At 41.2% G+C, this 24,300-nt stretch overlaps 1 protein-coding gene across 3 annotated transcripts in view; it reads right to left on the bottom strand.

Moving 5' to 3' along the window:
• Positions 1-24,300, bottom strand: part of ttc28 (tetratricopeptide repeat domain 28) — a 237,551-nt gene that overhangs the window by 204,805 nt on the left and 8,446 nt on the right. For 2 of the 3 annotated variants that reach the window (XM_017489688.3, XM_017489689.3), the window contains exon 2: positions 20,010-20,297. In XM_017489688.3, coding sequence (XP_017345177.1) covers positions 20,010-20,297 — 288 coding nt within the window. Of the gene's footprint in view, positions 1-20,009; positions 20,298-22,045; positions 22,168-24,300 lie in introns of those variants that run through there. The other variant, XM_047160759.2, reaches the window with a different exon arrangement.

A 24,300-nucleotide genomic window follows, 5' to 3' on the forward strand; every position in this document is an offset into this window, starting at 1 on the left:
AAGATGTTCAAAACACAGCAGTACACGCCTGAACAACTGACAACTGCCGATACTGGAAAAGTAAAGGAGATGTAATATAATGCTGATAGAACTCCTTTTTCTACCCCAGAAATAATGGCTGGCTCAAGTGAATAAGAAATCTTCACCAAAAAAAAAAAAAAAGCCCTTTGAATTGTGAATGAGACTGTATTTCTTTACAACATACTGACGGTTAAGAAAAATTGAAAAAGCAGTACCGATGGAAGCCAGAATTAATTTTTATTTACTGATAACGATCTTCTGATCCACAGTATGCATTACTTCATTTATAAGTAAATCTGAATCCCTCTTCCTGCAGTCACATCCTCTCCCACAATAGATCTCATCCGCTCTTCTTTCTAAGGGCATGATACAAGCCTATAACAATATAAATCTAATAGCAGAGGATTTGGTTGGAACGAGCACAGCAAACAGAGCAGAACAGAAGGTTAAAACCTTATAACCTTACATCTGGGTTTCAGAGGACAGGCAGCATACGGGTGCTTCTGCACCTCCCTAGATATTACATCATCATAACAGGAGTCTTGAAGTGGGAATTTAAACAAATAACACCATGATAAAGCCACCAATGAATCGACATCACCCCTTACCATGGAATTATATGCAAAGTGCTGTATTCCATTTATGGTTAGCCACATTAGCATGGTTTGGTTAACTATGTTTTTGACACAGACACGGTTTCCACCAACAGCGAGAACTGCAGCAAGAACTCATGCGAATGTCATCAGCAAGACTGGAGAGTGGAAAAGCAGAAGTGCAAGAGGAGGAGAGGATATCCAGGGCCCTTAGGCGGCAAAAAGGGGGAAAGGCAGCCCCTGCAGCGATGAGGCGATAAGGGCCTTCACTGCGGCCAAGACTGCTTCTGCTTTCACGCTCAAAGGTTGGAGGGGCCGGCGGGTCAGCTGCCACAATGCCACTGCCAGATTCACAAGGCAAATGGAGCAAGGATAAAACACGGTCCTATTCTCAAGCCAAGCTACAGGATGAAGAATGTTTACATTTCCTTTTAAAAGCCTGATACTGTGTGTACACACCAATACAATGACTAACATAAAGCATCATGAAGCAATTAATGTGCAGGATAAAGCATAACAGCTAACATAACACGACTAGCATCCACCGATAAAACGGGGCAGTTAAAACGTAGCCTTGATTTCAAGCCTTGAATAAGTTCTGCAGGCCGAAATTCCTCTCCTGAACCCCTTCAAGCAATCAATTATTGAGTCACTACTGCTAAGGGCTGAAGATCAAGTGAGCCTGAACTCCTGACTAATTACTTAAAGTAAGCATTTGACTTGAAGGAAACTGAAATGCCCATGGCAGCTGCTCTCGTTTCACTGCTCACAGAACAGCTGGAAAGGGGACAGACAAAGACCTGGACATGTACAGAAAGGGAAATGTCTGTGGAACAGAGCAACACACACACACACACCCACACACACACCCTCCCTGCATGAGGGCCCCAGGATTTGCAGGCCACCTCTGTGAAAGACAGATAATTCCATGGCTCTTTTTCTCACAACCAAAGGCAACCTCAGATTCCTTCCCTCTCAGTAGCCTGTAATTACAAATCCTTTATTTGATTGTTCATTAAGTTGAACCCTCCTCTGGAAATTGCGACGCACACCCCATTATTAGTGGTTCCAGACATTTCCCCTCCCGTGTGTCTGTGTTTCCCCTTCGAGTGTGTGCCTCTGCAAAAAAAAAAAAAAAAAAGAAAGAAAATACGACAGCCCGTGAGATGACAGAGCGGCGAGATGGCGGCGACTTCGCTTTAATGGTTGCCCTGGCAGTAGCACAGACAGAATAAACGGGAGAGAGAAACTTACCGCCGATCAGAAAGGAAATTATGTCAGTACTGGCAAGGCAAGGCCCACTATTATTACCACATTATTCCTGATAATTATTATTCTCACTAACATGATATGATGGTATGCTTGCTTTGAAAATCACTGCAGAACAGAAGTGGGAAGAAAGAAGAAAAAAAACAACAAAAAAAAAACACAGGGAGTGAGCGTGAGAGAGAGAGAGAGAGAGAGAGAGAGAGAGAGAGAGTGCGCGAGATAGGACACCCAACTTTCTCACTCTCCTTCTGCCTTTATTTCAGCAAGCCAATTCTACAGCTATTCTTCCCTGCATCTCCAAAAATAACCCTGAGGTTCAGAGCTATTCAGATACACCAAGACCTACCCACTGATGGGTATTCCCTATTCTGCCCTTAAGAGCATCAAGAATGTCTCCAAACCAGTAGAGCACTTCCAAGCACTGGGAAACTCCCAACAAACTTGATCTCAGAAGCCCTGTCAACAGGCATTAGGATCAACTGGAGGAACAAAGAGAAAGGGCTGGGTTTTTGGAGACGCTTCACAAGGAGCGTCTCAAATGTCTCCAGAACAGAGCCATGTGAGAGAGAGAGAGAGAGAGAGAGAGAGAGAGAGAGAGAGAGAGAAGGGATCATGTGTATAAAACCTCCCAGAAAAACAACGCCAATCTGGGATCATTTTTTGTCTTGCATACTTTAATAAACACAGCGATTAAGCCAGAGAAGAGTTGAGCCTAGATTCTCAGGCGTCACACATGCGGCACCTTGCTGCTCTCTAAAGTTCGACCGCGATAAAGATGGGGTGCTGATCAAACCGCACGTGGCCTTGACTACAGCTGCAGTTCCCTTCCCTGCCTCCTCCATGGCCACAACTGCTCTTCACCTCACACACAGGCCACACTGTTAGAGATGCTTGAGTAACTCAATAGCTTCCACTTGCCTGCTTCGCACCACATTCAGCAGGACTTATGATTTACGTTAAGCTGCTGTCGCATAAATGAGTGACTCACCACAGCAGCTGACACTCTGGAGCCGTTCTTTTGTTGTTTGTTGGTGCTCTGCACAGCAGTGGCGATAAACACACATTGTACCCAGCTATATTAAAAAGGCACTACTTTTCAACAGGATAAGACCGTTTCTAAAAGATTCCTGCTCTGCCGAAATGTGAAGGCAGTATTCCCATGCGTTCTTCCTGGCAAAGGCAACTCCATAAATCTCATCCCCAAATGAGATTTGCGTAAACGTTTGAAAGACACTGCAGGCAGAACTACTGCTGTTAGTGTGCAAATACAAGTTATACCAGTGTAAAACTCTGACACCACTGTTGAACTCATTGAGCACATCAGATTGCTCAGAAGGTGTTCACTGGTTTTCTGGAACACCAGCTCTGATAGCAGTGCCTGCTGTAATTCAAATCAAAGCTTCTTCCGCACTAATACGCAACTCATGCTCTATATACAGCAACCTAAGCCTTATAATAAACAGACTGTAAATGTGATGCTTTTTAACAAAGAAGCGCATATGATCATGAATATAGTAACGCTTTCTGTGATTAAATGTGTATTTAACATTTAGGTGGAGACTCCAGTGTCCGCTGTTTGAAGACTTTCCGGCACTGGAGAGTCTTCAGGACTGAGGATTTTGAGAGTTTTCAGGTTCCCTGGAATCATGACAAGCTGTGGGTTGGGGTTTTTTTTGTCTTATAAACTTCACTAAAAGAACTATAAATAAATAAATAAATAAATAAATAAATAAAGAGAGGCTGGTGACGGAATTACTGTTACAAAGCAACTGAAAACAAGAACCAACGCTTTTTGTTTTGCAGACTTTCCCCAACGTTACACAGTTCAAATTCTGGAGTCGTCGTTCGATAAATTAATTCATTCAATTATAAAATTCAACATTGTTTGCCAAATTGCTGCGGTATAAGAGGAATCAAACATGACTTGGCCATGCTGGAAAAATAATCAACATACTAGTAACTCTGCCTCACATTGGGATCGCACCACACCACCCGGTCATTCATTATCCGATTACAACAGCACGCCCGGTCACGTTTTAATCCTTACTTAAACACCCGCTACTGTAGCGAACATTTTCTGTACTTGTTAACTGAATAATTACATTTAATATGCAACTCAACCCGATGGGAAACTCGGATAACTCGCTAGATAGCGTGTGTTACGATCTAGTTTGGCCTATACAGTATGCTTGTATTTCTTTCTTTAAACTGAGAAGCTACCAAACAATTATGAGTAAACAAAATGGCATTCCCAAAGCACAATATCAGATAAGTAAATGTTAGTTATGGCGCAATGTGAGGCAGAAGCGTATCATAAACGTGACTCTTAATGATTTAAAATGCCGCTCATAACGAGACAGCTGCGGGTATTTTTATGACACGCTATCGTAAAAACGTGACCTTGTGAAAAGGCAATAACCCTGACTTGGACGTTTGATAATAGAATGCATGTAAAATTCATGTATGTTTAAAACACGTGTAAACAGCAGGGGGTGAGCAGAGCAGTGTGTGGCACTAGTGAGATGCTGCAGTGGGATTTAGTCACCTTCGCTGGCATGGAGAGGATGAGCTGCTTCTACACCGCTTCACCGCTGAGCCAGCACTGTGATCTGGCTCAGAACAGATGTTCCAGTGTGTAGCTTGAGCAGCTGCACTACTTCCACCCACCAACATGCACGCACATACTCTCATGCGTTTCTGCACTCGTCTCAACAATTAACAAACCTTCGTCTTTCACTTCAAACCGATCACGGCTGCTCCGATGCCAGCCGGAGCCAATTAAAAGAACGGAACAGACAAGCAGAGGTGTGATTGGAGGCAAAAAGTCATACATCAAATGTGCCCTTTTTTTGAAGACTAGTACACACCACTATATAAATGCTTGATGAATACAATGAGCTGATATCGGGGTACTTGTTCCACATAAACGGTTATCAGAACCATTTGTTTGCTCTTCAGTTGTCACCGAGAGATTGGCATGTTTGGTCCAAGACGTTTCAGAAATGTGTGATTTGTGCTGCCCTTGTCTGTCAAAATAGAATTTGCATCCTGACCTTTCACCCTGGAGATGAAGGGATGCCATCTAATGCCATATACATGTCAAAACACAAAAGAGGCTATTGATAAGAACCACTCTGCAGGAAGATAATCCATCAATTTCCCATCCAGCTGTCAGACACAGATTGGATCATTTACTCCAAAGGTGTTTAAGCAGTGTTGCGGCTGATGACATTTACGACCTCTGTAATACGACTCCGCAAGTCAAGTGCATGCAAACTGCTTTTCATTCCTCACCATTACATTTACATTTATGGCATTTGGCAGACGCCCTTATCCAGAGCGAAGTACATCCATCTCATTTATACAACTGAGCAATTGAGGGTTAAGGGCCTTGCCCAAGGGCCCAATAGTGGTAGCTTGGCAGTGCTTGAACTCCCGACCTTCTGAACTCCTGACCTTCTTATCAGTAACCCAGCGCCTTTAAGCACTGCCACATTATGGCATTAGGCAGATGCCCTTATACATTTTATACAACTGAACAGTTGAGGGTTAAGGGCCATGCTCAGGGGCCCAGCAGTGGCAGCTTGGTGGTGTAAGCCTTAAACGGAGAAGCTGAGGCTCACGACCTTCCAATCAAAAGTCCAACATCCTAACCACTGAGCTACCATTTCCCGCTCAACGGTCACTCAGGATTCACGTTCAACCCGTGGCGTGTTTTTCACATCCGAATAATAGTGAACTGCGACCTTTTAAGATTCGACACTGTTTGAATCCAAAAATCTCCATTTTAAATGGAGAAATGTACTTGAACCGTGGATTTTTTCATCACTGGCGGGGTGAGATGCGCTGCTGCGTGTATATGCGTGGGCTTTATTTTAAAGGGAAAGCATACTTGCTACAGCGTTCATCTCATTTGGGAAAAGCGGAGTGTAAAAATCCCCATGCTGGTGCTTGGGGGAAGAAAAAGAAAAAAGAAAATAAATCACTGCTTTAATTTCATGTGACCAAATCTAAGCCCCCCCCCGCTTAAAAGTACAGTACAGTAACAGGACATTCTGGGTCAGCTCTGACAAAGACGTTTGATCTTTCTTGTTAAGACTAAACAGTGCTGTGAAGTGTATATAAGGCAGGCCAAAGTTTTACACTTATCGGTCATTAATGTGGTTAGGCCTTTATTGTCCAATTAGCAAAATGGTATAGATGGTTTAATGTAAAATGAATACTAGCACAATATGTGAAAGGTGATTAGCGGTCGGCTTAAAAGCAACCTGACACTTAATTATTAACAGAAGCATGTGTGGGTGAGTGTGCATGTGACTATGCGCTTGAAGTGGGAAAGAAAAAGAAAGCGAGGGAGAGAGAGAGAAAGAAAAAAAAAAAAGGAGGGTCTGTAGGGAGATTATGGGATTGCTGTCAAAAAGAGAGTGAGATCAGTACTAGAACAATAAAGAATTCATTTTCTGGATGTTATCTCATTCTCATACACCGCAGTCAGTCTCTCTGACATTTTTTAGTGTTTTCCCATCGTTTATAAGTAGACACGGATATTAAAGGACGATTCAACAGTTCCCCCTGGTGTTACGCTTGAGTAGTACAGCATTTTTTTTTTTTTTAAAGTGGCAGCTAGGGGGAGTGAAAATTTTAACTCGCCACAATAATATTTGTAACAACCTAGTAAATGCGTTCATCTTCATTATTGACTAAACCTGGTCCAGCTGGATCCACAACCTATCCTGGGAATATTCGGGGCAAGGTGGAAACACACGCTAGCTGGGAGTACAATACCCTACTTCAATTATGAAAACTAATTCATTATGAGGCGATCACAACTGAATAGATCCAGGCAAGTCTCTTTTTTATTACCGTCATATATATATATATATATATATATATATATATATATATATATATATATATATATATATATAGAGAGAGAGAGAGAGAGAGAGAGAGAGAGAGAGAGAGAGAGAGAGAGCGCATTATGAAATGAACCTTTTTCTCTCTCCATCAGTCAATCTCTTTCCCTCCCCGCTCCTCTGCGCCCGTCAGTCATTAGAAGGGTATGTCGGTCCCGGCGACGAACGCATCGTCCACCACTCCTTAAAGCAAACACTTTTTTTTTTTTTTTTTTTTTTTTTAATTAAAATCAAGCTGTGAGCACAATCCTGTAGCTTTAGAGCACTCAGCATCATCTTCCATCAAAACAGCTCTATATGTAATCAATCAGAACAAAAAGAACGTCAACAGTGCTGCAAGCTCAGAGAGATATTATACATTAGTGTTCACCTTTACATTTTTACACTGTGATCACAACATACTGTACACCTTTACACAGCATTGCATGCTCTTATCATACCTTGACACGATGCTGATGCCAGATCCGGACACAATCTTACTGCTGTGAATACTTTAAAGACTCGCCCTTCCTAAGAGCTGCTGCTGTGATGACAAACACTGTCCTGGGTTCGTTCCACACCTCAATCACAATATGATCAGTCTGCATCTTTAACACATTCCGAAGGAGTATCTCTGTGCATCTGTATACTGTAATGTTCGAAATAATCCTCATGTCACACGCTGCTCGCAGGTCATTCCAGGCACAGATCTGAGCGCAGGGAATGACATGAACATACCCTACACCTGAGTTATGAAACACAGAAGCAGTGATTTGAGCACAATACAAGCACGTATACAAGCCGCGCCCTGAATTACCCAGGTGTTTTTAAGCAGGTGTTTAATAGTGAGCCAATAAAAAAAAAAAAGAAAAAAAAAAAGAACGTATTTAGCAAACAATTGAGATACAAGGAAGATCCAAGGAAAGAAGAAGTAAATGAAAAAGGGGGGAAATGCACTTCGTTGGAGATGAATTAGAGGTGCTTTAGCCAGATGTTGCTGCCAGTAAAAAGAGTTGTGAAGTGTACTGTGTTGTAAAAGTCCAATAGGTCGCATTTAACCACTGTAAAATGTAATTAAAGCTTTATTTATTAATATGCGCGTGTTTCCATATGTATGTTGCAAACACTGGAGAGCAGGCTACCAAAATGAATAAGATGACATCTGGCATGTTGTAGCAATAATCTGAAATTCCATAATTAACCTAAAAAAAATGTGCAATGACATCCAAGTGTTTTTGAACAACTGCTAGGTGTGCGTGTGACTGGTGGGGTTTTTTTGTTTGTTTGTTTGTTTGTTTTTTTAAAATCCCACTCCCGCCCACTTCCAAAGGAATTCAGACATTCCCACAGTTAGTTTTTTTTTTTTTTTTGTACCTACCATTGATGCTTTCTAACAAACTTGCTAAATATTTTCTAACGTCATTTAAATCAGTGACCCTGGCCCGGATTATCAGGTACACAAGATGAGATGGTCAGAACTTTGATCCTTTTCTTCTGAAGACGTTCCTTTGTTGACTTGGATTTGTGTTTTGGGTCATTATCATGCTGGAAGCTGAAAGTTTTCCTGACCTTCAGCAGTGAATCCAAGGCCAGCAGGTTTTGATATAAGCAGCCCCATAGCATGATGCTGCTACCACCATGCTTCACTGTGGGTATGGTGTCCATTGGGTGATAAACTGTCTTGTTTTGAGACCAAACATATCTTTTAGAGTTGGTCTCATCAGACAAGAACACATTTTGACACGCATTAGGTTGCATTGGATGTTTTTCTTTGTGAGAAAGGGCTTCCGTCTAACCACCCTATCCCATAATCCAAACATTTGAAGAGTGAGAGTTTGTTGTCACATGCAGGGAGTGACCAGTACTTGTCAGATAGTTCTGCAGATCCTGTAATGTTGCCATAGAGGTCTTGGCAGCCATAAATAAGTTTCATCTTGTCCTTTCGTCAATTTAGGAAGGATGTCCTGTTCTCAATGTTACTGCGATGCTCCATTTTCTGCACTTGTTGATGATGGTCTTTAAAAAGTGTTGTATGGTACCTCTAATGCTTTGGAAATTCTTTTGTACCCCTCTCCCGATTGATACCTTTCGACAAATGAGATACCACACATGCTTTGTCAGCTCTTTGGGATCACATGAAACGAAGACGATGTCAAGAAAATCATACAGAAAAAACTTTATTTGGGGTTCATCAGAATCACGTCATTGATGACGGCTGTGTGAATCGTTTTTTAGACATGAGTTTGAGTCTCAGGACAGTCACGTGCCCCAATATGAAAGGGTGTGCACGATTATTCTACCAGGTTATTGTAAGTTTGCTGGTTTTTTCCTTTCTAAAGATTTCCTATTTGTTTTTCACTTGAATTTTGTTGGTTGCTTTAGGACATTAAAGGTGGAAAAAGATCGGATATGATTTATCTTGGTTTAATGTTTTGGGTTTTTTTTTATATCACAAAAACCTGCCATTAAAACAGGGGTATGTAGGACATTTGTATATCCACTGTATTCTCAGCATAAAGCTTTAGTATTGGTATTTTGACTCGCGCCTGTCTCAGAAACATTATACACAGTAAGACCTGCAAGTTCTGCCAGGAGCACAAGTCAACATATTTTCAGCAGAAAATATGGCTTTTTGTCCAAAGCTTCCAGGGAGTTTTCTCCCCTGAGCTGATGGGGTGAGGGGGTGGTGGCAGGAAACCGCCTGCCAAGAGATTCACACACCGCGAGGCCACGGTGTCGAGGACCATGCACGTTGCCAGGACTGGAGGGCTTTGATTCTGTGGTGTGACCATGCATGTCAATAACGACAGACCGACAAATAAAACAGGGAAGAGAAAAAAAGTGTATGAAGTCTTGTTTTAGCTTCTTTCTTTCTGTACCAATGACCCAATGTCTGAAAAACCACAACAGGATTGAACCGAGCCAAAAGGTGAAAAGAAAGGGGAAAATATAAAACACTGACTTGGAGACCCATAAAGTTACAATCAGTCCAATACACAGGCATGTTAATACGTGGAGAGACGGTCTAAAAACTGCTTCATCGGTACCATTTGCAATAACAACCTACTTCTGAAAATGCCAGAAAAGACATTATGTACACGCTGCAAGAGAGAGTGTGTACACAATTATTCGTCTTCCATCTGAATTATTTTCCAAATTAAATTCCCGATTTGAGGTTTATCAGCAAAAAAAAAAAAAAAAAAAAGCCAAGTACATGTATTTGATTAAATTAACATCTCTTTCAGATGTTCGTGTTCGCCAAAATAAACATCAGAACAGGCGTATGAAGAAAGGTTATTTCCAAGCTGATCTGCGTCGGATTTAAAAGATTCGAAGCCAAAAAGAGTTCTTGGAGTTCATATGGCGTGAATCATGATGCAGACATTCATGCCGAACCTCTTCACATCATATCTCCGTGTGCAAAAAAGCATGTTGTGGCTGTATTATTGCTTTATAAGAGCAGGGTGTCTTAGATGGTGAGGAGCAGCAAGTAGCTATGGCCCCTGAGCACCATGGGAAAAGAGCCTTGTGGGATAGTGCTTTGCCATATAGAGAGGAGGCAGACTAAGAATCTTTCCAGACTTCTGTTACACCAGAGATTAGCATTGTGAGAGTCAACGTCTCACAAGATGTTCCTATTAGCCAAAGATCAACAAACTGCATTAGATCTTTTATAATAAACTGCTCTGTCTTTTCTCCTTAATATAGAAGGTGTCCCAGGGTTTGTTTTTTTAAATGACCAATAGAGCGATCTTTATCATCTGGTTGGCTGAATACACTGTGACTAGAACAAAATATTTCCATTATCCAGTGGCTGCACCCATCAGATGAACCGTGTCTGCAGTTTTATTTGTTAAATTGCACTGTTTTATGTAGCTGAAGTATGCAATAGGATGTGTACATGTAGAACAATGTCTTGCATAAGTATTCACACCCCTCGAACTTTTCCACATGTTGTTCTGTTATAACCTGGAACTGAAATAGATTTCATTTGTATTATATGTCCCAAATCTAGAAAAAAAAAAATTTAAATAAATAAATAAAATCTATGCAAAACTTGTGATGGCATAAGTATTCACCCCTGTTGCTGAGGATTAAAATAGTTTCTGGTTGCCAACAGAAGTCACATACTTAGTTGAATGAAGTCAACCTGTATGCAATTAAAGTGTCCTAAACAAACATGAAATCATGAAAAGACGTACAGTACAATCCCAATGAAGTCCATTTCAATCGCAGGTTGTAATGCTACAAAGTGTGGAAAAGTTTAAAGAAGAGTGAATAACAAAAATTTGAAACTCTTGTCAAATTCCGATTTCTGGAACAATTACTAGATGCTTAACAAATTTCTCCGTCCTAGTCATGTCTAGGGTTGTGCGATTAAATCGAATTTTCAATTTCAATTTCGGCCTCCAACCGTTTTACGAAAACAAAATAAATCGAGACAAAATGATTATTGTGCCGCGTTCCGTTTCACAAGGTTCTTGTTCTCTCTTTTTAAAAACCGCACGCCGTTTTTATTTCCAGCGGTGCACTTTCACCCCTCCCTAAAAGGCCAAAAGCGCTCCACGCCAGGCTGCGGCATTTTTAGTTCAGCTCGAGCCAAGAGGACAGAAAGAGAGCCGTTGGTCGACAAGAAAGATAAAGCCATTTCAGCCGTTTGGAAACAATTTGGTTTCAAGGAGTCCGATGTGGAAAAAAAAAGAGAAATAGCGTGTCCTACATTCCCCAGATTTATATGGCACGTAATGAACACATGAAAATCTGTTACTGTCTGGAATACGTTGAATATACTTTACCAAAATGTTGAATATATAGGAGTTTCCAGTAGGTTGTAGCAGTGCACTACAACATATTTGATATTTATTTTGGGCTAATTTATTTATTATTTTTATATACTGAATAAATGTTTAGTAGTTTTCAGTTGGTTGTAGAAGTGCACTATAACATCATAGATATTTATTTTGATCCAATTTATTTTTACACATACACACATTTAGATAGATAAAATTTATTTAACTTTGCTTTACATTTCTATTTCTTTTCAGTTGAATTATATTCAAGGAAAGTTTTTTTTATTAAAGTTCAATAAACACATGATGTTTCGTGTTTAATTATCGTGATCTCAAGATTGACCAAAATAATCGTGATTATGATTTTTGCCATAATCAGCCTTAGTCTCAGCCTGCATTTACACCTGCTAGTTTAGTGTGCAGTCCTGTTTCTGTTTGCTAGATGCAAAATGGACATTTTAAGCTTTTAAACTCCAAAGACTAGAGTCCTGTTTAGATTGGAGTAGTTTTAAATGGGAATGTGGGGTAATATAGTTATTATGGGAGTATCTCGGTCATGTCAGTATTTTTTATATATTTTTTCACAGACCACACAGACACACACACACACACACACACACACACACACACACACTCCTGGGAAAAAATCCGCCATATTTTTTCCTTATATAACATGATCAGTAGAAATAACCCCAGGTAATATAAATCCCATCCCAACTGACATCTTACTAAAGATTTCCTTTATATCCTGTGGTAAAAGAGGCTTTGGACCATTTCTTCAGTATAGAGACACTCCAGGAAACGCTCACTTCTGTTATTTCCTGACAAATCCAAAGCAAAACCAAGTATTGGCCCATTTTAGAGTACAGAACAATGAAATATACACAGTTTAAAAGGATGTGGTGGTGAAGCGACACTTCCAGGGGGTTTAGGTAAGTTACTGAGCATAGGTACAGCCCACACATGTTATGGTATTGTGACCAACTAATGATCAAGTGCAACTTCCCAACGGTTAATGCTCTGGGTTACTGATCAGAAGGTCAAGGGTTCAAGCCTAAGCACCGCCAAGCTGCCACTGTTGGGCCCTTGAGCGGAGCCCTTAACCCTATCTGCTCTATGGGTATTGTATCATGGCTGATCCTGCACTATGCCCCCAGCTTCCTAACAAGCTGAGATATGTGAAAAAAATAATAATAATTACTGTGCTGTAATGCATATACGAAAATAAAATAAAGGCTTCTTCTTCTTCTTCATGTGCATCAATGTGCACTACAACAAGCTGTTAAAATAAAGAATAGAAATCAATCTGTATTAAAATGGAGGCGTATGCAGTATTCATGGAATTTTTAGTGTGAAGAGCATGTGTACATTAGTTCAAATGCCCTCCGGCAACTTACTTAATAGACATGTGTCCAGAAATCTTTTCAAATAGTCAATAAGCCTGTTATTAATGTTTAAGCATTGGGAGGGGTTTTGATTGTCAAATGCCCCTTGGATAGATGGCTGTATTCACACTCATGTAATGTCTAGCTAGAAATGCGTCTCAGTCCACCTGAAGGGGCTGCATTTAGATCTGAATTCATTTTCAATGTCTTGGTCATGGCTACACCTATATTTCCATGATGCTAAGCTCTGTTCAGATCATTCTGATACTCAAGACAAGTGAAATGACCAGATGAAAATAGAGTCTCGGTATAAACATGTGCTGAAAACTAGAATAACTCTCGAGGACTTCTACCTCTTCTCTCAGCGTGTGGTTAATCTAAATGCAAGTCAACTTGCATTTGGTTTACAGCGTAATTATTTATGACACAGTGCTCAGTCCACACAAAGCAGGAGGCTCCAAATGGAACAAGACCTTATTTATTCAAGAAACAGAAATTAGAGATAAAAAGGCTTGATCATGGACACCAAAAAAAAAAAAAAAAAAAAGCCTGTGTATTATGGGACGCAGAAGCCCTCTGAGGTGCGGTCTCTTTTTTTTAAAAATGCGCAATGAGAACCTTTCCACAATCTCTGTGCACCTCACCTGCAATCCTGTGGGCTTGACAACCATAACCTAGCAACCATGCGGACTCCGTAAGAACTAGAGAATGGCAATACTTGTGACTCCCTTTCAGAAATGCGATGTAAAGAAAGCAAGGATGGAAAAAACCAGACCATAGAAAACGATGGACACATGCACTCAATGTCTTTCACCCATGAAATACTTGATCTGAATAAGAAAGAGCTCTTGTGTCTTAGCAGACTGGCATTGAAAGGATAAGGAAGGAAAACTCCCCATCTAAGAAAATGCTTTAAACAACACACACACACACACACACACACACACACATATATATATACACACACACACACACACACACACACACACACACACTCTCCTCCTGCAAATGTCCAGGTCCTTTAAGGGCCTTTTGTGCTTCCTGTGCTGTTCATTCTCCTCATCCCTTCTACTGAAGAGGTTGCTGTGCCAACACTGGAGTCTGAAGACAGGGAGTAATAAAGTAGAGGGACGCATGAGGTTCCCCAGCTGATTTGGGAACCCAAGCACATGTAAATGGCCTGCTCACAGTGCACTCTCTCGCTTGGGACTTAATTAGAGTTGAACTTGACCAGTGACCCCGTGGTAATGGAGCAGCAGGTCACTGCTATGACACCGGCCTGCCTGTCCTGCCACTCCGCTACACTTGACTAACCTTTCATAGACGCCTACTGGCATATGTGCTTTAATAGAAGAATTACGAAGGGGACGAAATCTGTTTTTAATGTACATTCTGAAATTACAGAGTGCTGACAGACCGGACGGCCCCATTTTAACACGTACCCATTTCATGCGTCGAGTCTGATTAAAAGTGAATACCGCTACGACACGCTTATTACGAACGCCTTCTCCTAAGCAAAGTTGTTCATGAGCTATGATTGTGAAACATAATCACAATGATCAAAAATGCATTGTTACACCAACATATCATATTGAAAGATCATTTTTTTAATTCTGTGCATCATCATTACACCCCTAATATCTACTAATGTCTGCTAGCTCTTTCTAGAAGCTGAAAGTAAGATTCATTTCAAACCATGTGACATTAGTTTGAAAAAGCCGATCATGTTTACAGTTTGCAAACTGGCTGTAAAGGTTTAACAGTAAAAGCCAACATAGTTTAAAAAAAAAAAAAAAAAAAAAAAAAAAAAAAAAAAAAAAAAAATCACCACATAGTAGTATGCTTAGAATTGGACTCCGCCCTGCTTGATAGCTAGCGATCGGTGATTATGTAATTAGTTGGAGAGCAGTGGTGCCTCGTTAAGGCTTTCGGCGATGGAATATCAGACCAGTCTGAATTTATTGTCTATGATTTGTGCAGCCATGCCAAACATACTGCATTATTCATACTGACTGCTCCCAAGATAGATCTGTCTGCTTCGCATCACTAAGGGATCTACAACCGATATTGACAGACACTGCACAAAAATAACTGAAATAATAGTGTTCCATGGGATTAAAAAAAAAAAAAAAACAAATAAATAAAGATACTGTTTTGCAAGAGCATTGTGTCACTATATGTTTTGATACCCAAATTCCACGGACACAAAGCCTCGAGCTAACGCGTGCATGCTGATGAACTCAAACTCGTCTGAATGCATACTGATTTGCACCCTTTCCGCGTCGGCCGCTCCACATAGTCGGCCGCTTTCTCTCTTGTGAAAGCCTGAAAAGTGTCTACATGAGTGACAGAGAGGCAAGAAGCAGCAACAATCCAACAGAATGCGAGCGCACCGTTTTTCTGTCTTCTGGTCTAGGCTCACACAATTTTCATTTTAATGAAAAATGTTTTTGTTTTTTTTAAATGAGCAAACGATGTAATACATGGCTAGTTACTGTAATGTTTATACTCTGACGTATTTTATAAAATAATCATGGATGATATTTCAATATCTTGGTACATTGACTTCTGAAACATTCCGTTTTAAACATTTAACTTGAAGAGTAAAAAAAAAATAATAATAAATCACACTGAAGGACACTTAGTGGAATGTGTTGTGTTGAGCAAGAACACAAACCCCATCTGTCTCTTAAAAGGCAGTAAAGAAAAAATAAAAAGAAAGCATAGGAATGTTCTCCTGTTATTGTCCTTGTGCTAGTTTGCTGGAAAGTTTGTCCAGTTTTTGGACAACAACATTGCAGTTGCTGCTCCACACCCAGCACTTCCTCCCATTCTACTCCAAGAGGAAGTCTGATACTGGAAACAGACTCCATGCTGGCTCTGACACAGCTTACTACATGTCTTATTACTGCTGTTCTGTTCACTATTAAGTTCAATTCGATTTCATTCAAGTCAAGGCAGTTGGTAGTTACACTATTGCCAAAGCAGTGAAATGACAAATGACCCCAGCTTTGCAGACGAGAACTGCAATATAAAATCTCATCATCATTGCAGAGGCTTGAGTGCAAGTAAAGAAATGGGAGTCATGTTATCTGTTTCAGATTTACAAAGAACAGTCATTTTTAAATGATTCCAAGTTGACTTTTCTCTCACCTTGCTAATATAACCTGGAAGTAAGATCACTTCATATAGTACTGATGACTCAAGCCAGCTTCTGAGGGTGAAAGTCTCACATACATGTGAATTAAGAACTTTGCTATCTATGAACTTAAGATGTTTACACACTCGGGAACATATTAAAATCAACATTAAGTGGAACAAAGCTGAACCACAGCCACACAAAACAGATGTTGTGTATAATTAAAGTTGCCACAAACCACGAACCCATTTCATTCGATAATCCAGTACTACCATGTGATTAGTGCCCTTTTCTTTTATGACTGAGAGTTTTATAAGGCCCTGTTGAGTTTGTTTGTTGGCAGAGGTTGCTGAGTATGGCCATTCTCAGGAACGCAGAAATATGAGCATCTTCACTGTATTCATCTTATACTTCCACAAGCATTAGACAATTCGCTTTGGGTTAATATCTAGTTATTGCCTTACCGTGCTTCGATAGCACATCTTTTTCTGGACGAATTAGCATCTTCTGATGAACCATAGGAATAATTCAATTAGCCTAGAAGTCAAGTGCATAATGCACACTAGCAATTTATGAAGTCAGACAAGATCTTGAAGCTGAAACTGAAGTGAAATGGGTCTAAATGTATATAAAACACATTGTTCCAAAGACACAGACAGGGTAGAATGAAAGAGCAAATGAAACGGATGTGCTCATGAGTTTCAGGATGGTTGTATAAGGCCACTGCATGGTAGTGTGTCATCATTTTCCCTGTCAAAATGCTGTGACTGGACGCAGGCATAAACCAGATCAATGTTCACCTAATAAGGGAACACAAGCGATTACCTGGCAGTGCCAGGGCTTAGTCATCTGAAGGGTCATTTCTGAGAAATCATCAATTATACTGATCTGATTATGCATGCATGTGACTATAGACTCATATAAACTGGATTTCTATTAGGTTGTTTATATTCGGCTGCAATTTGGAGTATGTTGGTAAAACATATGGAAGGAAAAATACCAGAAATTTGGAAAAATATATTGCAAAACAATATACTGAGTGTATTTTCCAGTCACTGTATGACTGTGATTGGCATCATCACAAGTTATATACAGTATGCAACTGTGGTTCTATGAATAACTGCCGTGGGTGGTGATAATCAGCCGTTGTGCGTGTGTACACGCATGTCGAGAACTTGCATGCAAAAAATATCGTAGTGACATATGATGCAGTACTTCAAATATATTTTATACACACACACACACACACACACACACACACACACACACACACACACACACACACACACACCACTGTCATACAAGCCATATTTCTGTGCGACTTTCTCGCAGAGTTCACGCTGGATCAGAGCCAGCTCTGAATGACAAGGCGTTTAATAAATCCATAGTTACACATGTAACTAGCATTCTATTTCACCCCTTCTATAGGCAGTGTGAATCACCTGGATTATCAACAGTGTCAGCGAAGCACTACATGGAAAGGTCATCATCGTTCGCCACTACACTTGACCATTGGCAATATCCTTGTAGAACCTGAAGAAAGTGCATGGTGATACGCACGTAACAGTAGATTTGTGGAGCACCACACCTCTAAACAATGCCCATGAGGAGCATTCGCTCTTTGTAGAGTGGTTATGTTAGGTAGACGCTGGGCACCCAACCTGTCCATAGGCTGTGGTGATTATGTCCACCACTCGATTTGACCAACCTCTACTTTGAAAAGTCTGTGACAGATTAACAGTTGGCCTGAGGATCGGATGGACGGTGCGCGGTACTGTTAGAACCATAGGGCACATATGTACCAGAGACAGCAAGAAACACTCTGCAGGTCATTCAACTGTTGTACAAAATTGGGTGATATAACCTTGGGCAGATACCTCACTTTCAATCACCAGGTCACCACATAGTAGTCTAGCCACCAACTCAACTCATGCAGGGCAAGTTTACAGCCAGAGCACGCAGTTCTCCCGCTCTTTTTGATAAACTGCTAGTTCAAAGACACATTTCAGTTTAACACACTTGTACAGGCTTGAAAGGAGAGGCCTAAAGGGAGTACAAAACAAGACAGAGGTCTCACACAGGGCTCCTAAGCTATTGTGGCAAATGGAGGTGCCCTGACGCTTTCAGAAATAAGTAATCATTTTATTAGCCACAAAAGAGATGTCATACATGGTGATCAGGTGCAATATAATGGCTGCCATACCCTTTTACCAGGGCATACATGATCTATGTACTAGGGGCTCTTGCCTTCAGGAATGCGTTTTCTGTACTGTTGGGACTCAATGCTTAGTTGGAGAGCTCAAAGCCACAAGCAGAACTCTTTGGCCTAGTTGTTCAAGTATGTGTAACATAAATTCAATCTGAAATAGAGGAAAAGTATAATGTAGACAGTGAGGCCAGTTGTGGGCCTGTGCATCCTGTCTAGGGCTGTCTGTGTCTGCTAGTAAGAAACAACCAGCAATGTGGTGATTTGGTGAGGTGCAGTTGGACTGCCAAAGCCAAAAGTTTCCCATATCTGGACTACCACTTCCAGGTGCAGACACCACTTCCATCGTCATATTCACGGTCTCCACAGAGCATTTGAGTACTGAGCCTGGTTTATCAATGATGGTCTAAGCTGCGTTTGGCCCTTGGCCTGTTCTTTTGAGAAAGCTTTGGCTTACCCTTTGGCTGAATTCTGAAATCTGCCCGTGTTTTAACTACTGCTTGCATAACCACTTTGAGATGTGAATTCCAATGTTAATCCTGTTTTCCTCTGTTGCTGATATACTGGCTGTAAAGCAGCCTGTCACCAGTCCCTGGCCTTCAAGGGTGTGCTCCATGGAATAGTTTATTGAGGTGACTGCAGCACACAGGGCAGATTTTGCAGGTGTGATCTGCACACGTCTGATAGAGTGGATTGTACTAATGACACATGATCCCACAGATAAACCGTGTTCACAAAAATGTGCCCCATATCCTGGTCTAGGTGTCTTACTTACTAGGTGTCCAAATTTCTCCTTAAATCCCTCTCAGTAAAATCTATGCACTGCGGCATAGTACTGTGACCGGTGTAGTACTAAAGAGGGCACTCGTTGCTGTGTGTTTCTTAGCAGTGTCCAATTCTATTCGGGCCATTTCCATTTTACAAGAGTCTACATCGACAAGTTTACAGCAGGGACCAGACGAGACCCATTTTCAGATGTTGCTGAGGCCAGAGTTGCATGGTGGTTCAACTGCTAAGTCATTATTAGCTTAGAAAAAACTTCCAGACACAGCTGGAAACACAGCGATCCTGTGCTACTTTGAATAAGAGGGAAATTGGGAAACCCAACCCAAGTGAGAAAACACGGGGTCCATTGTGTGAAAAAAAGAAAAAAAAAAAGTCTCAGCTTACATGTGCACATGCACAAGAAGGTATCCAGGTAACTCACACCACCCCTGGCAGTTAGGATGTGTGAAACAGAAATATGGTTTATATACATAGGTATTTAATACAAATATTATCAAAAGTATTTAAATACTCTAATAATTGAGCATTTTCTCATATACACTATATGGCCAAAAGTATGTGGACACCTGACCATAACATCCATGAGGTTCTTCCCCCAAACTGTTGCCACAAAGTTGGAAACACGCAATTGTTTAGAACATCTTTGTACACTGCATCATTAAGATTTACCTTCACTGCAAATAAGAGGCCCAAACATGTTCCATCATGACAATGCCCCTGTGCACAAAGTGAGGTGCATAAAGACACGGTTTACCCAGGTTGGTCTAGAAGAACTTGAATGGCCAAATAGTGTAAATGTAGTGATGCAATAAACAATACACAGACCGAATATCGTGCTAAACAATAATGTGTACAATAATCATTATAAAACACATTAGTTCAATATCAATCCCACATAACTATCACCCTATCCAATCCCACCTACCTTAGGCCACTTAGGGTTGAGCAGACGGGCCTTGACTGCATCATCTAGTGCTGCGTGGTACTGGCCAAGTTTGAGGAGGGCGGCTGAGCGGTTGCTGTAGAGGATGCAGTTCTGTGGGTCGGCACACAAAGCCTCACTGTACAGCTCCACAGCCGTGCTGAAGTCACCCAGCTGGCACGCCTCGTTACTGCGCCGAACCTTCTCCATGAACTCAGCCTTGCTCATGACTGGTGCCTCAGCCCCAGTCGGTGCTGCCCTGCCCAGCGTCCGGGATCCAGATCCTATAATCTGCAAACATACATTATGAGAATGAGTGTTGTCTGGTGCGGATTATACAGCTTTCAATTGGTAAGATTTAAGCTTGAACAAATGTTTTGATGGAACTGATATGGTTAGAGGTGAGACAATGACATGACAACAACGTAGTGTACTACTCGGGTACTAAAATTGTAAAACATCTGAGAAAATTATATTTCCTATATTCCTTTTACTACCTACTAAACCTGAAGTCAAATGTACTGCAAACATGTACACACTTGTGAACGTGTGCACTAGGGGGCAGAGTCGCATATATACACCAAACCAGAATATCAGAAAAACAACAAGTCAATTTGCTACAATAATGAAAATGGATAAAAGAAGCAAAAGTATTCAAAGGGATTATGAAGAATTTTAGTTGTTACACAGAGTCCTTGAGGATCATGTGTGGGAATATTTAGGTCTGCGTCAGAAAAGGAGCTGGTATGCGGGACTGTAAATGACCAGGCCTGACGAGGGGGAAACACTGTACAGTAAGTTAGTGTGGCTAATCTGGCTCGGAAATAAGAAAATGCCTTTTAGGTATTTCCGAATGGCCCGAGTACAGAGCTTACATCAACACATTGTCCATCCCAATCCCAGTGCTACTGAATATACAGATTTGCATACAACAATTCTCTGTATCTTGGCACCTTTGCAGAAATATCAATCCACCAGAAGAGCAAATCTCCTAAATCCGTTCAAATATTCTAGTGGTTTCCCTAACCAAACATTTGATCCCTGCAGTTTTGTATCCTTTTACAAAATGTGAAGCTGTAAGCAGATACTATAATGTAATGAATCCCTAGAACAGGGATTTTTAGCTATTTATTGTAGTTATCGTAGCAGACTATTGTAGCTTGTAGCAGAGCATTGCGAGTTATTTTGCTGCACGTAAAGATAAGGGAGCAGCTGCAGGAAGGAGGAAAAACACGGACAATGCGGCTGGAAGGCTCTGCTCTATGCATTTGGCGGCAAGGAACACGTTGGTGGCTGCTGCTGACTTAAGAGTATGCGAGAAATTTATGGCTAGCCACCTCAGAGCTTCACATCTGGAGTATCCCCAAGAGCAAGGAGGGATGGACAAAGGGGGAGACTGAGGACGCCTGGGGAGAGAGAAGGAGGGCAGAAGCGGTGATCTCTGGCACAGGCCACACCTCTCCTCTAACGGAACTCTGGGATAGCGCAGTAATTACTTCCAGAGAGAGAAGAAAAAAAAAGAGGAAGGTCATAGGAGGCAAACGTTAAAGCTACAGGACAAGTAAGAGAAAGTAAAAGCACACTGGAGGGAATTCAAGTCAAAAAAGTAAAGGAAGCAGAACGGTTGTGAACCCTGGTGGTGGTTGTTTTTTTGTCTGATTGGAGGACAGGGTAAGGGCATTCTGAGGACAGAGTCTGGGTTACTGTGTGAAACAGAGCATAAGACCATGAGAATAAAAAAGGTGCATGAAACAGGATGTTGAGGAGAAGAAGAAGAAGAAAAAAAAAAAAAAAGGACTGTCAAGGCAATAAGGGGAGAGAAAGTGGAGGGGAAGAGAGACCGACTGAAACTGAGGGCAGGAGGAGAGTTAAAAGGCCAAGAAAGTAAAATCTGTTTTAAAGACATTACACCTCTCTTTTAAATGAGAAAAAGAAAGAACAAAATGGAAGGCAAATCATACATTAGCAGACTGTATTGTGCTTAAGGGTTTTTTTAAAAATCTTTTTAAACATACGAACCAGAAGAAATTCATGCCTACCTGCAAGTGATTATGTGAAATAGTTTATCTCCTCAGGCATGCGAGTTCTACCGAGGTCTAAACCCTTCTGTGTGTGTACAGACGGTCTGCCTGAGACCAAGACCGTAGTGAGTATTATCCAGGCCAGACAGAGATAACAGTGTTGGGTGTGTTTATGCTGGCTGTTCACCACATGGACACGCAACGGGACTTAATGAGAGCCTTGGTGGTGGTAATTCTGCACAGACAAATTTGGGTACCACCAATTCAGGGAGTTCAGGGAGTGAGACTCAACTTTCAGCTGAAGCAACAAAGTGCAGAACTCGTGCTGTATAAGAACACACACACACACACACACACACACACACACACACACACACACACACACACACATCTAACTATCCTTAAATTAAAAATTAATGCTGTGCATACACCTAAACCTAACCCTAATTTTACCCTCGGTAGCCAACAGAACTCCTTTTGGCTCTTTTAGTTCTTAATTACAAGCTGCAGTTTTTTTAAAAACAACTAAATGTCCCCACAAGGTCAAAACTGTCAGATATTCCCATCCTCATGGGGACATTTCATCCCCACCAAGATATAAAAACATGCCCACACACACGGAGCACACAAATGTACCTCACAGTGGGCATGTACAGACCCACCACATGCACAAACATGCCACACGTGTAGAACCCAAACCATTCAACAGTCCAAACATAACAGCTGTAAACTTTCCACAGACACAACAACGAACAGATGAAATGTAGGCCAATTAAAATGTCTTGTAGATGCTTAGGCAGTCTTACAAAGAGATCATTCACTTTATTTGTGAAACATCTGTCAGACAACCTTTCATACATCATGCCACATATTTCTGCTATCCCAAACAACTTCTGAATGGATGATCTGACAGGAGAGATAGCACAATACCACCCCACCCCCCACCCCCCCCCCCGATTTCCTTTTCAATCGCAATACTTAAACCGAGCTCGTATTTCAGTTCTGAAATGAGCTACAATTTTTAAGCTTCACTTAAGATGGCCACTTCAAATAAGCCGTACTATCTGTTCAAAATCTGTTCAAACACTCGAAAACTTGCAGGACAAAATACACACCCATCAACATGGCTTACACAAAACGGTAGTGATTTTTTTTTTCTACTCAAGCAAAGAAAACTAATTAAACAAAACTGTCATTCTAGAGTAACCCTTATTCATGACAACTGTAATGAAATCAATTTGTTAAAAAGTTTTAGAAACAGTTTTCTTTGTTCAATATCTTATGTTAGCATGTTCGCTAATGGGGGGGGGGTAATGAGGGGTGAGGGATTGTTCATCCGTATCCGATCCAGCATTTTCTGCTGTGATCACCATGATGCTGATACTGGATATTGGTGCAGTGACGTTTCTATGGTACAACATGGTGGAGACACTGCTTTACTTTCCATCTTCTACAGTTCTTCCTCACAGCAAATTGCTAAGTGAGGCACTAAGTCAAACTGCAGACTCTTTCCAATAATACTCCGGGCCTCAGCTCATAAAGAAGGAATTTTCAACCTGCTTCTTGGGCCTCGGCTCAGCAGAACAAACAAAGTGCCGGCACACTTGCTGTTTCGGTCAAGACCCACTCGCACGGAACAGTCCAACCACTGAAACTATCGTTTCTGAGTAGGCGTTGCCTCCACCTGTACGGCCCGGCCTCTGGCAGAGGGCTTTATTTCTCCTTCTTTCCTCAGGTCACGGGGCCAAAGCGCATTTCCGGGGGGAAGAAAAATAAAACAACAAAAAAAAGCAAATCTCTATGTTGGCAGGTAGCTGCAGGAGAAATACATGCCCACTTTCATTGGAAGCTTTAAAGATTTAGCTTCAACATGGCATGATGTAGATGTGGAACAGCTGCTCCTCCGGCTGCCCATCAGCCAAAATCCCAAAACATAGAGCAGATCTGAGAACTTACTCGATCCTTTTAAGACTGGCCAAACAGCACGCATGAAGAGTGAATCTGAGATGTGTACAAGCTGTCATGATAGCACACAAGTGCAATAGTTTCATTAGGAATTAATCATGTTTGTATCTTGCCTGGCTCTTTTAGTTTTCGTGACACCTTTTGAGGCGAGGGATGCTTGAGAATCAAACTTGAGAAACAACACTAGAACAATGGCAAATGCTTTCAGGGCCCTCTTTAACGAATCAGCTTATAGGGCTACCTTATAATAAACATCCAGCCGTTAATCTTCACGATTAACGATGGAAATCAAAGCGGAGCAGACTGCA

Source organism: Ictalurus punctatus, chromosome 16, assembly GCF_001660625.3.
Source record: "Ictalurus punctatus breed USDA103 chromosome 16, Coco_2.0, whole genome shotgun sequence".
Lineage (NCBI taxonomy): Eukaryota > Metazoa > Chordata > Actinopteri > Siluriformes > Ictaluridae > Ictalurus > Ictalurus punctatus.